Source organism: Podarcis gaigeae, assembly GCF_964106915.1.
Source record: "Podarcis gaigeae genome assembly, chromosome: 1".
In the NCBI taxonomy this organism is placed as follows: Eukaryota; Metazoa; Chordata; class Lepidosauria; order Squamata; family Lacertidae; genus Podarcis; species Podarcis gaigeae.
Genome location: NC_139678.1, coordinates 86,018,978 through 86,031,573, shown reverse-complemented (window position 1 = coordinate 86,031,573; position 12,596 = coordinate 86,018,978). Strand labels below are relative to the sequence as shown.

The 12,596-nt window shown below is 41.4% G+C and overlaps 1 protein-coding gene across 5 annotated transcripts in view; it reads left to right on the top strand.

Annotated features, from left to right (window-relative positions):
* The first annotated feature begins 5,020 nt into the window (after positions 1-5,020).
* The window catches only part of CFAP65 (cilia and flagella associated protein 65), a 40,105-nt gene continuing 32,529 nt past the window's right edge, over positions 5,021-12,596 (top strand). The window contains exons 1-7 of one of the 5 annotated variants that reach the window (XM_083731517.1): positions 5,021-5,039; positions 6,154-6,239; positions 6,953-7,134; positions 8,066-8,168; positions 9,463-9,629; positions 10,229-10,425; positions 11,046-11,191. In XM_083731517.1, coding sequence (XP_083587643.1) covers positions 6,162-6,239; positions 6,953-7,134; positions 8,066-8,168; positions 9,463-9,629; positions 10,229-10,425; positions 11,046-11,191 — 873 coding nt within the window. In that variant the 5' untranslated portion in view covers positions 5,021-5,039; positions 6,154-6,161. Of the gene's footprint in view, positions 5,040-5,147; positions 5,357-5,984; positions 6,240-6,952; positions 7,135-8,065; positions 8,169-9,462; positions 9,630-10,228; positions 10,426-11,045; positions 11,192-12,596 lie in introns of those variants that run through there. The other 4 variants (XM_083731518.1, XM_083731515.1, XM_083731516.1 and 1 more) reach the window with 4 other exon arrangements.

The following is a 12,596-nucleotide window of genomic DNA, read 5'->3' as shown; positions in this document are numbered from 1 at the left end:
CAAGTGGGCCTTAAAGTCATCATCAAGACTTGAAGCCCCACTTGCATTGGCTCGTATCCTCCTGGAAACTCAGCGCAGCTTGAGTTCAAACCTGAAGTTGGTGGGGCAGAGGTTGATGTCTCCGCTGCTAATGGGGCTGGGATTCTTGATAAGATTGGTGGACAGGGCAGGCCTCCAGCCAATACAGCAAGGCACATCATAAGGGCCAAAGTACACATGACCTGCAGGAATGCAATCAACATTTTTGCATCCCCCCCACAATATAGATATCAGGCAAAGGAGATCAGACCAGCATCAGAACTGCAAGAAATTGAGAGGGAGAATGAAACCATTTTCTCCTGTGCCTTCCCTCTCAAAGGAAATAGCTACTGAATGCCACACAATTAATATCACAGTTTGGCCCTGAGGTCTTGAGCATAGACCACTATGGCTGGAGGAAACTTGAGGTGTATATTTCATACAGAAGGAGGTGATTGCTGTTTCCTTCCAGAAACACTGCCAAAATGCAGCTCATGGAGCTTGAGTGAGGAGATTTCCAAAGAGTTAAAGTGATCTCAACAAGCTGAAGACCTAGCACTGAAGCATTCAAAATAAGAACACAAGAGGAGCCCGCTGGATCAGGCCAATGGCTCATCTAGTCCAGCATCCTGTTCTCAAAGTGGCCACCCAGATGCCTGTGGGAAAACAACAAGCAGGATTAGAGCACAAGAGGACTCTACCTTCCTGTGGTATAGAGTATACCACAGTGTGGAATACAAATTGCTACTTCTAAGATGAGGGGTTTTATTTCAGTTAAAAGCCACATCTCTCCTTCAGTAATATGTAGCACAACTTGCATTGTGTCCTCACACTATTTTGTTGAACATTATTACATTTGCCAACAGCAGCAGCTAATGACATTGGTTTGGTGAGTAGTGTAATGACATCAGAACCTGGGATATACTGTACTACATCTTAGGAGAGGGGAAGAACTTCCCTAACTATTGCCTTCAGCTTCCTAGGAAGGCCTGCCTCAAAGCTAGTGCCATAAAATGAACTAGTTAGTACAGCTCCTTACAAACAGATAAGAGGCACAGAGTAACAGTGACACACAGCGGCTGTGCAGAAGAAATGCAGCCCTGATCATTTTACACCAGGCTTCCACAACCTCGGCCCTCCAGATGTTTTGAGACCACAATTCCCACCATCCCTGACCACTGGTCCTGCTAGCTAGGGATCATGGGAGTTGTAGGCCAAAAACATCTGGAGGGCCGAGGTTGAGGAAGCCTGTTTTACACCAAAGGGCTATTCTGGATGATCCATTTATTGAGCTTTCATCTGGATTTGCTTTCTTCCGAAAAAGCTTGCATGGAGGGTAGACTATGTCTGGTCTTTATCAAGCATTCATACTGATCTGTTTGCAGGGTGGTTATACGCAGGGATGCCAACAGAATTTCCTTGCTGCATTCCCCTGCAATTTATTGAGAAGAACTGCTGCTAATGTAAATCTATTAATGAGAAGTTTTACGTTAGGTTCAAATTACTGACTTCCCTGAAGTGATCTTCTTACTTTCAGGATGCCACCGCCACCACTTTTCATGCAGATGAGATTCTTCCAATTACGCCCAATGCCTTGCCCCTGTCATCCAGGCATGGATATTCAAGATAGATAGAAATAATAAGGAACATGTTCCTTCAGCATCCTGCATTCAGGTAAGCTTTGTATTCCCCCAACTGGCATAACTGAGATTCTACTTGTCCTCTTCTGCAAACCCTGTGTCTCTAGAACTATGCTTAAAACAGCCAGATAGCAAATAATGGCTCTCTCTGAGGCACATGAGCACCCATGAATTCTGATAGAAGAGCCAAGCCCTATCACATCCTTAGAACTGACCTCATAATCTGACACCAGAGCTTCAAAGTAGCAAAGGTCACAGGTTAAGTGGAAGCACATGGAGAAGGTGGCACGAGGCAGAGAAAAAGATGGAAGAAGTGTGTGTTATCAGGATGTCACATGCTGAAACATTCCCCCTGATGGGCCATGACAGGTTTAATTTCCAGAGTACACCCATTAAAGTGATGGATGGTGGCATTCAGCTCATGCAGAGTTTGTTTGTGGCTCCCTGCCGCTGCACAAAGCATGTTATTTAGTGGCTCTTATTTATGAGATTGTTTCTGCTGCATCTGGGCACCTGTCCAGTTTGGGGGGAGAGGTGGTATTGAAGAGAGAGGGGAAAGGGTTGATTTATGGCCATTTAGCTGCATGACTCAGAATGTAAACAGACATACCCCATTAAAGACACATTTTTACCCTTCTCCCCGTATCTCAGAACCAATGCAATTTTACAACACCAAGGGCACTGGCAAGGATGTTTCTAGATCCCATGGATCTCTCTCTAGGATGGGGAACTTGGGAATCTGGACACTGTTGCCTGTGCATTTGCCATCAGAACAAAACCTCTTTTCAGGAACAGATCTGGGATATGTTCTACCATAATACTGTTCCCAAGAGTACCTTTGGGAGAGAAGATGCTGGATACTATAATAAATAATAATAAAAATAATTTTTTATTTATACCCCGCCCCGAATTTAAAACACTTAATTGTAAAAGCAGCATAAAATACAGTATAAAAATATGAATAACAATAAAATTCAAAATTCAGAAACCAATTTGGGGAAAATCCATCTAATAAGCATTAGGGCTAGCTGGCTGAATTAGTCCTACTTGGGCCAGCGAGGAGGCCAGGGGAGAATTAGCTGTGGGGTCTCAGAGCAGGTAATCTTCATAAAAGGGGAGGGGGAGGGAAGAGAAGGGAAATAAAAAATCAGGCTAGATTCAAATTAAAGGCCAGGTGGAATAGCTCTGTCTTACAGGCCCAATGGAAGGAGGTTAAATCCTGAAGGGCCCTAGTCTCATGTGACAGAGCATTCCACCAGGTCAGAGCCATCACTAAAAAGGCCCTGGCCCTGGCGGAGGATAGTCTGACTTCCTTAGGGTCCGGAACCTCTAAATTATGGTTATTCATGGACCTTAAGGTCCTCTGCGGGGCATGCCAGGAGAGGTGGTCCTGTAAATACAAGGGCCCTAAGCCACAAAGGGCTTTAAAGGTCAAAACCAGCACCTTGAACCTGACCCTATACTCCACCAGGAGCCAGTGCAATTGGTAAATCACTGGGTGAATATGCTCCCATGGCAGGGACCCCATGAGGAGCCTCGCTGCAGCATTCTGCACCCGCTGGCGTTTGTGGGACAGTTTCAAGGGCAGCCCCGCATAGAGCGAATTACAGTAGTCAAGCCTGGAGGTGACCATCGCATGGATCACTGTGGCCAGATCGGGGCAGGAAAGGTAAGGGACTAACTGCTTAATGTGGCAAAGATGAAAAAATGTAGCTGTTGCTGTAAGCTGCACTTCCATGGAACGGGAGGCATCAAGGATTACACCAAGGATATTGAACAGTCCACCTACTGCCTTCAAATAGCATAAGGACATCTTAAGTGGGGTGGGCAGGTATTTGCTTTTAAGCCTATTGAACTGTCCCAATGAGAGAAACTGAAAGACGAGGAAAAAAATGCATATTGTGCAGGGATGGAAAGAAGATACTGTCCCAACTAAGGAAGAATGGCAGGCAAAGTTAGTGAACTATGCAGAAATGGCAAAACTTACAGGAAGAATGAAGAGTCAAGAAGGAACAATTAAACACATTAGCAGGATTAATTTAAAAACGAAGCAGTTAAAAGGTTAATTTAAAAGAAATTCAGAGAGTAACAAAGTTAAAGGTGTTAAGGGGGAGATGCAGTTTTAAAAATTATTTTATAAGAAACCAGGGAAGGGGGAAGGGGAGTCAAAATAAATATGTATGAATCTACCTTTTTAATGTATGATTATTGTTGTTAAACTGAAAAATAAAATTTTAAAAAGGACTTTTGTCCAAATGTAGTTTTTGTCAGGTGAACAAAAGCTGATAATATTTTTATCACCCAGCTTTGCAGCAAACATCTAGAATTGAACAATGAATGACTAAGATCACAGCTGCCACATTTTTTGGGAGGGGGAATCTAATTAGCCAAAAGGTTGTATCTAATGTTAGTCCTACTCAGAGCAGACTTATTAAAATTAATGGACATGACCAGCTCAGGTTGATTAATTTCAGTGGGTTTATTCTGAGCAGGACCAGGCTGATTATAACCCAGAGATCAAACTGGTATATAAACCCTCTTCCCCATTCCATCTTTGAATTCCCTACCTGTGTCCCGCAAAACTGTCTCTTGAACACAGTGTGCACTTCCAGTATATCTCCCAATATTTACATATAATATAGTCAATAGTTTTGTAACAAAATATGGCCATGTATGAGACAAAACAGAATTTGAAAACCTCATGACTATGCATCAGACACACAAGGTATTCAGTAAGTTGAATGGTTTGTTTATGCACTTTATCACCTAAAATCTACCAAACACTGGGAGTGAGATCTAGGGGTTAAATATCATATGAAAAAAGGACTGGTTATGGAAATATGTTCCACATCAAACTATTGCTCTCAGTTTGAAGGATTTTTTTTTTAATGTACTATCACACTGCTATTTAATCCCATTATGATTTAATTGTATCTATTCCTTCATCCATGCAAAACCTCTATGCAAAATCTTACACCAAACGAACAAGAAACCATTAATCTATCCCAGCTTTGCCCCCTCACAAACTGGACTACAACTCCCATGGTTTCTCTCTGGCCATTAGTTATACGAGCTGGGGCTGGTGGGCGTTGGGAGTGAAAACATCTGGAGGACCACAGCATTTTAGAAGATCGTTAGATCTCCCCGCTCCGCCCGCGACACACCCACCCGCTTCTTCAAGCACCTGAGCGGGATCAGGCTAAGGAACAGCTGCATCTAGTTCAATGAGCCGCAGCTGGCAAAAATTAATAAATGCTGGGTTACACGGAACAGAACCCTCTTGAAGTTGGCGGCGGTTTGGACAAGAAGCCACTTTTTTGGGGGAGGAGAAATGCCACTTCTTGCTCGAGGGCTCTCTCTACAGGCCAGTTTCGTTATGAGGTACGGGGAGCGGAGCGAGTGGGGTCTGATCTCCTTTCTTCCTTCTTATTTTTTAACTAAACCTCCTGGACCTGTTTGCCCCATTCACGACGCGCGCACCTTGGTCTTGTTTTTCCGGGACGGCCCTCAAACGCCCTTTTGAAATAGGAATGTCCCTCCACGGCGGCCGTACTTAGTTACTCGGCTAGGCCATTTCCGCGTCTCGTTGCTGTAGCAACGTCGGTTTCGCGTTCTTCGCCTGCTTTGATCTTCCTCTCGCGCCTTCTTCGCCTGTTCTAGGATTTCCCTCTCCTGAGCTGTGGGAAGGTGAAGATTAGGTAGGACCCGGTACCCGCTCCAGAACGCTCGACCTCCACACTCCCGCCGCCCTCTTAGCAGGGCTCATCGAAAGCAGGATATTCCTTCCACTTAGTGGCACCGACTGTGCGTTCCAGATCTCCTGTCCTTCACTCCCTTTTTTAAAAAATGTGAAAAATCACATGCTCTTGAGCACCTATTTTTCTAAAAAGAGAGCCCTGCCGTTACTTACCATGAAGTTGTTACAGTAAGCGCCACACTTTTTAACAACAACAAAAAAGAGGTGCCGGTACTGTGTACCATTGAGTACCCACGAAAAACAAAAATCGCTGTGCTGGGCATGTTTCAAAGCACAGTGCCAGGGAGACCCCAGCTCATCCAGCATCTTTATTTGCTCAGTGACCTAATTTGCACACACAAAAAATACATAGGGCACCAATTTGCATATAGATAGATAGATAGATAGATAGATAGATTCTTTATTGTCATTACACAAGTGCAACATTGCACAAGTGCAACGAAATTGGATGCCATCCCTTAAAAACAACAAAAGCAACACAACAACAACAACCAAACAAACCACATTCCAAACCACATATGAATGAGTTTTTAAAGTACCTGGCAACACCCATGCAAACAGAAACATAAGATTACTTATTTTAAATGTTTTGTTTTCAATTTATGTGGAACAGAGTAATCGGTCCCATAATTCCATTATTGCCAGATTCTCACCCTAGAGAACAGCCTTCTCCTGTCACCAGCAGCTTTGCTGTTCTACAATTTTCTGAACAACTGAGATGTTCTTTGGCTCTCTCAGGTGCAAAGATGCTGACTCATATGCACAGATACACAGGCAACTCAGACCCCCTTCAGAGACTCGGTGGTGGTGGTGGTACCAAGCAGGTGAGTAATCTTTGTGCTATATAGCTGATAATAGAGCTTTCATTGCCTTTAAATTGTGAGTAATTTCCACTGATATTTTATTTATTTAATAAAATTTATACTCTGATTGTAAAACACATCAAAGCAGTTTACAAAAAAGATAAAACAATAAAATCAAGAAACATTCACAACCTTACTCTTAAGCATACAAAAGTTAAAATACTAAAACATTAAAATTACCTCAACTTTCTGTGCAGCTGGGTAGGATTTTCAAAACAAGAATGTTTTCTTATCTGTACCAGTGTAAGGTAAAGGAACCCCTGACCATTAAGTCCAGTCGCAGATGACTCTGGGGTTGCTGCACTCATCTGGCATAGTTTCTCCTGTAAAATCTCTCCCCCCCCCCATTTTTTAAATGCATTTTATAACACAAATGAACAACATAAACAGAAAAACAAACAATACTAATTCTCGTCTTATCCTTATTTTTTCTAAACATTGTTAGGTGAGCTTCCCCAAGTCCTCCCTATCTGATTTTCATTTTAGCTCATCTTTAGCAGTTTACATATATCATAATTTTAACCATTTTTAAATCACACTTTTACCATAAAAATCTTCACATTTTATCCCTTACAAATAATACTATTTTATTATGTAAAATCTTTCGGCTCACGTGGATACTTTATGATGAAGTAATGAGCAGCATGGCAACTTGCTTTTCTTTGTTTCTTTAGAAGCTGGTGGTGTCTGTGCGGCAGAAGCCTTCATTCTTCACTGCAAGAAAAACCAAGAATATTTTCTGGGGTATTGAAGTACCTGATACTCTCACCTGGCAAGGATGGTGTCTAGGAAAAGAATTCACAAAACATCTCATTTTGAGAAATGTGTGTTTGAAACCCCAGAAGTTGAAGTTCAGGTGTGTAAGCCATGTGGAAGGCGAAAGGAGCTGCCATTTCTTTGCCTTGAATTTTCTTTTCACTGCAGTAGTAGTCATTTACCATTTGCCACTCAACCCTATTCTGTTGAGTAAAACTTTGCTGATATTTTACATTGCACAAATGTGTACATGTTGGATGGTCACTGCAAACCATACTCACCTGCATACTGGTCCTAGACATGACTATTTAGAAGTAGCTCCCAGTGATTTCAGTGGGACTTCACCCAAGTAAATATGCATAGGGTTGCCAGCATAATATATTTTATCTACTAGCAACTTCTAACAGATTGCATGGTTTGTTAGGTTTTTCACATTATTTGATGGGTGCATTGTGTACTTTTTCAACAATTCTGGTTTTTACCATAATTTTAGTATGTATGTATATATGTATGTATGTATGTATTTAAAATGCTTATAACCCACCCTTCATTTCAGTGGATCCCAGGGCAGGATATAGTAGTAGTAGTAATAATAATAATAAAACTTTTATTTGTATCCCACCCTCCCCAGCTGAGACTGGGAAAAGAGATTCCATAAAATTCCATAAAAACAACCATAAATAATAAAACTAACTTAATGATAAAAACTGCTGAAACCACAGCAATGGCTGCCTGCTACAGTTATTACAATGTAACACTAAAAATGCCCGGGCAAATAGGTAAGTCTTTATTTCGTGCTGATTTTTAACATTTTTATTACTATTCTCTTCAAAGTATTTCCCCCCGCATATTAAGTATCATTAAATCTGACAGTGCAAATTTTGTTTTGACTTTTCAGAATGTTATTTATTTTGTTTCATACAAAAGAGCATACAAAATGTTCTTAAATATTCATAGTTATGCTTTTTGTACTGTTTTGTGTCACCTCCATCTCCACTTTCCATGGTCACTTTGTTCTGATTTGTTTCCAGGCCTCCTACAACTCGTTTCTTCAATACTGTTTTCCCACAGCCAATTATTCTGAGTCCTGGGATGTCCATAACTTTGCCCATCATCTTCTGCCCTTTGGAAAAGGTAAAGCAGTTCAGGGATATACCTACCTCTCTTCCAAAAGCACCAATCTATCAGAGCAGTGTTCTCTCTGTGTCCTCTTCTAACATGGCCGGCAAGGAAAGTTGATGACAATTGAACTTACGAGCCTATGTGAAGATTGAGACAATGTGCACCTCCTGTTGCAGCCCAAACTTGTTAATTGTTTGATGTCACAAATGTATGAATTCTGATTTGATTTGCCATTCCCGCTCCCGTAACAGAAAGGAATTCAAATCTGGGGGGAGCAGGGCAGAATTTGAACACAGTAAAAATACTGATAATAGTGCAATACCATATGCCCTTGACATTTACAAAACTGTTCACCTTTCATTTGCACCAACTTCACAATATTCTTTTCAGCAAAGTGGCAAAATATTGCAGTTAATGAGCTATGGGCAGGGGCATACAAAGTGTGTGTGTGGGGGGGGGAGCCATCCTGGGTGCCATCTGGGGTGTGTGTGACAAGATGGCCCGCTGCCTCCCCCCAGCTGTAAAGTGGCCGAGGGCGTGTGCGCAGTCAGTATGGGTGCCGCTCATGCGGTGTCCGTACGGGCTGCTGCTCGCTCGCGCCATCCATACGGGCCTCTGCACGGGCTTCTGCGCATGCGCAGTTTGTACGGATGGTGCATATGTGCCACTGGGCATCCTGTCCCGCCCTGGGTGCCGGAGAGAGTTCCTCCACCACTGGCTATGGGGGATTTTGTTTTGTTTTGGGGCTCAATTTGGCCCAGGAGCAGGTTATCTTAAGGATACTCTGCATCTTATGTAATCCTGCCTGAGTCTTAATATTGGCTCTAGGGCCCATCATTAGCTAAGATCTCATTGGAGGACACAAGGAACAGGACTTCTTTTTGTGGAGGTTACACCACAGCCGTAGATTTCCTTCTCTGGAAAGTCTAATAGGCCCTCTGTCTACCATTTGTAGATGGTATTTGAATATATTTTAAATCTGTGTGGTATTTTATGACAGAGTCTGCTGTTTGTATTGGTTTTGTTTTTTCTGCTGGTTTTTAATGCTGCTGTATGCATATGCTTTTGCATCGCATATTGTTACGTAAGCTGTTCTGAAAAAAATAAGTGTTTGAAATGTGGGAAAGAAATAATTGAAACAAATGGACCTAATCACAGCATAGCACAGCTGCTCATGCTCAGTCAGTCCTTTTATTTTCTCTTGGAATGCATGAATGTGTAATTCCTGCTCTGTGTATGTAGAAGTTGCCTGCCTGTTCTTTGCACTTGGCATGGAATTCAGCCACTCTCTCCACTTCTTATGCAGAAAGAGTATGAAGACAGCGTTCTTTTTGAAAAGGCAGAAGGAGAGTTTTCTGTTGCTCTGGTAGCCAAGCTACCTCACCTTGATTTGCTTTTCCAAGAGAGTATCCAGCTTCCTGCATGTGCTGTCTATGACTCTACAGAGGCCTCCTTTACCATGTACAATGATGGGTGAGTGCGGTTGTCTGTAGCCTCTAAAGCTGTTTACTCACTGGAATAGGATGGGATCCATACAGCTGACCCATTCCTGCTATAATTGCCATTGGAGATTGCTATCATGTTTTTCCATATACTACTTCTGAGACACAGAGTGCCCCTAAGTTTTCCAAAGGGCATCTGTTTGGGATATTGTGGAAAGGCACTGTCAAATGAGATGTCGAGAAAAGCTATTTTGCTCTAAAGCCTTTGGTTTACAGCAGGGGTGGGGAAGCTTATTCAGCCTGAAGGCCGCATGCCGGTGATGGGCAGAGCCTATGGCGAAAATAGGCAGAGCAATAAATACAAATTTTATCTTTGTACAGCAGGCTAGTTTCTTCACCCCCAAATGTCCTTTTCTATCCTCCACCTAGGCAGGCAAGAATCACTGTTGTAGTTCATGAATGTACTTGAGTCAGGCAAAAGCATTCAAGGAGGGTGCAATGTGGGGCCCATGAGAGGTGCAGCTCTGGAGGTCGTATTGCCTGGGGAGAGTCCTGAGGGCCAGGCAGAGAGGCCTTGAGGGCCACATTTCGGGTACCCCATCCCCAGTTTACTGTGTGTGTTTCTTCTAGAGAACTACTGACATGCTTTAGTTGGGAGGTGCCACCTTCCTTCTGCATTCTTCCTTCTCGTGGCATGTTGGATCCAGGCGAAGAGTGCACAATGAAAGTGATATTTCAACCTGAGATGGCTCAAGTGCACAACATATCAGCAATATGCAGTTTTGGAGATACTCCGGAGCAAAAGGCCATCCAGCTGAAAGCTGTTGGTGAGGATTTTTCAACTCTAAAGCAAAAGGGCACACAATGTAGGCCATAACATTAGGTTTTATGGGTATCTATGTTCTTGCCTATGGGTTCACCTGCAACACTGAAACCCCATGAGCTAAAGGAGTCCTGTAATAGAGGGTCCTATCTGCTGTTTTGCAAAGGGTCTTAGCTCTCAGATGTTCCTGGTTGCTGAGAACATCTCTAATCTGAACCTCATTTTTCGCCTGTTCTCTCACTCGCTTGCCTCACTTGCAATTTATCTAATTTTGCCACATATTCTTATTTTATGTGCAGCTGCCTAAAATTATACCTAATGCCTCCTAGAAATCATCATAGTATCTGCTACATTTTAGCTATCCATTCAAGGAAGAGTACAGTTGTTATGAAATATAGTATAGATATTCCAGGCTCCAAAAGGCCCCATGGAGCAGCCATTTTAATCCCCATGCTCATAATTTAGAGGGTTTCTGTCCTGAATATAAAGTTCATGGCCTGAGAACTGTTCAAAAGGCAGATTACTAGATATTTGACACAGTGATTCAAATGCCCAAACCAATATGTTTTCAGTGTACGAAGGCCTCCACCTTTGGCTTTTAAAAGTAATCTTTATTTTCTGCAGCTAAATATCCCCACCTGCTGGTGAATGTGCCAGGAGACTCGTGTGAAGATGCCAGGCTTAGAAACTTCCGGGATGTGCTCTGCTTTGGTGCTGTTGCTGCTGGCAGCACTGTAGAAAAATATGTGGATGTCTTCAATGTGTCTGTGGTACGATAAGTTGATCCTTGAAGCTTTCAAACAGATATATTCTCATGACCTAGATGTGTGCCCAAGAGGACATGTCCATATTCTGCTTTGTCAGTGCCTACAACATGCCTATATTTTTCTTTTGTTTTTTCCATTTTTTTATTGATTTTCCAGATTTTTCACACAGAAAAAAGAAAAACCATGACAACACACACAACAAAGACAATAAACTATACACAAAAGAAAATTATTACTTCAAATACCTAAATCTCTTAACATTGGTAACTGACTTCCTCGAATCCCCTCTATCTTAATTTCATTATATCACCTGTATAACAGTTCTCCAATTTCATATTTCTAATAATATTAACTCCTTTCATTAACTAAGCTCTTCTCCTTTATTATTATTCAGATCATTAATATTTATTACCACATATTCTTATTCTACCCCTAAACCTATTTGTTGCTTATAAGTATTTTCTAATTATCTTATATTGCAATATTTAGCTAAATATTCTTTAAATTTCTTCCAATCCTCTTGTGTCTCCTCTTCTTTCTGGTCGCGGATTCTTCCAGTCAGGTCAGCCAGCTCCAAAAAATCCAACATCTTTCATTTTACATTTCCAACATGCTTTGTTCCTCACTCTGTACATTTTTGCTAGGGGTGATATACCAGCGGTACATCATTTTCATTATATTTTCTTTTAGGGTGGTACATGCTGTGAATTTCAGACCTTCGTTCCATAATTTTGCCGAAATGTCATAATCAATGTTATACCCAAAATCAATTACCCATTTTATCAGTACTTCTTTTTTCAATTCATCTTTTGTGTTCCATTCCAATAAATAATCGTACATTTTTGATAAAAGTTTTGACCTGCCTTCTAATATTTCAATTTGATATCCTCACATTTTATCACTAAAACCCAATTTCTTATCCTCTTTAAGTATATCATTCACTTGATAATATTGTAACCATCCTGTTAGTGCATTCTCTATTCAATTATAAGGTTTTAGTTTCCATCCTTTTTCAGTTCTCATTAATATTTCTTCATAAATTGCCCTCCTTCCCTCCATATTCAACTTTCTTACTGTCAACTCTTCCACCGGGCATATCCACCATGGTGTATTTCTTTTTAATAAAGTCCTATTCCTGTCCCAAACATCATATAAAGCACCCCTAATTATATGATTTACAAATCCTCTATTTATTTTCACCATGTTATACCATAAATAGGAGTGCCATCCATATCTATTATTATACCCTTCTAGATCCAGCAGGTCCGTGTTTTCCAATAATATCCAATCTTTTATCCAACACAAGCAAGATGCTTCATAATAAAGCTTTAAATTTGGCACCGAGAATCCTCCTCTTTTTCTTTTTCTTCAACTTATCAGTCAATGGTTGAAATTTTATCCTGGGTGT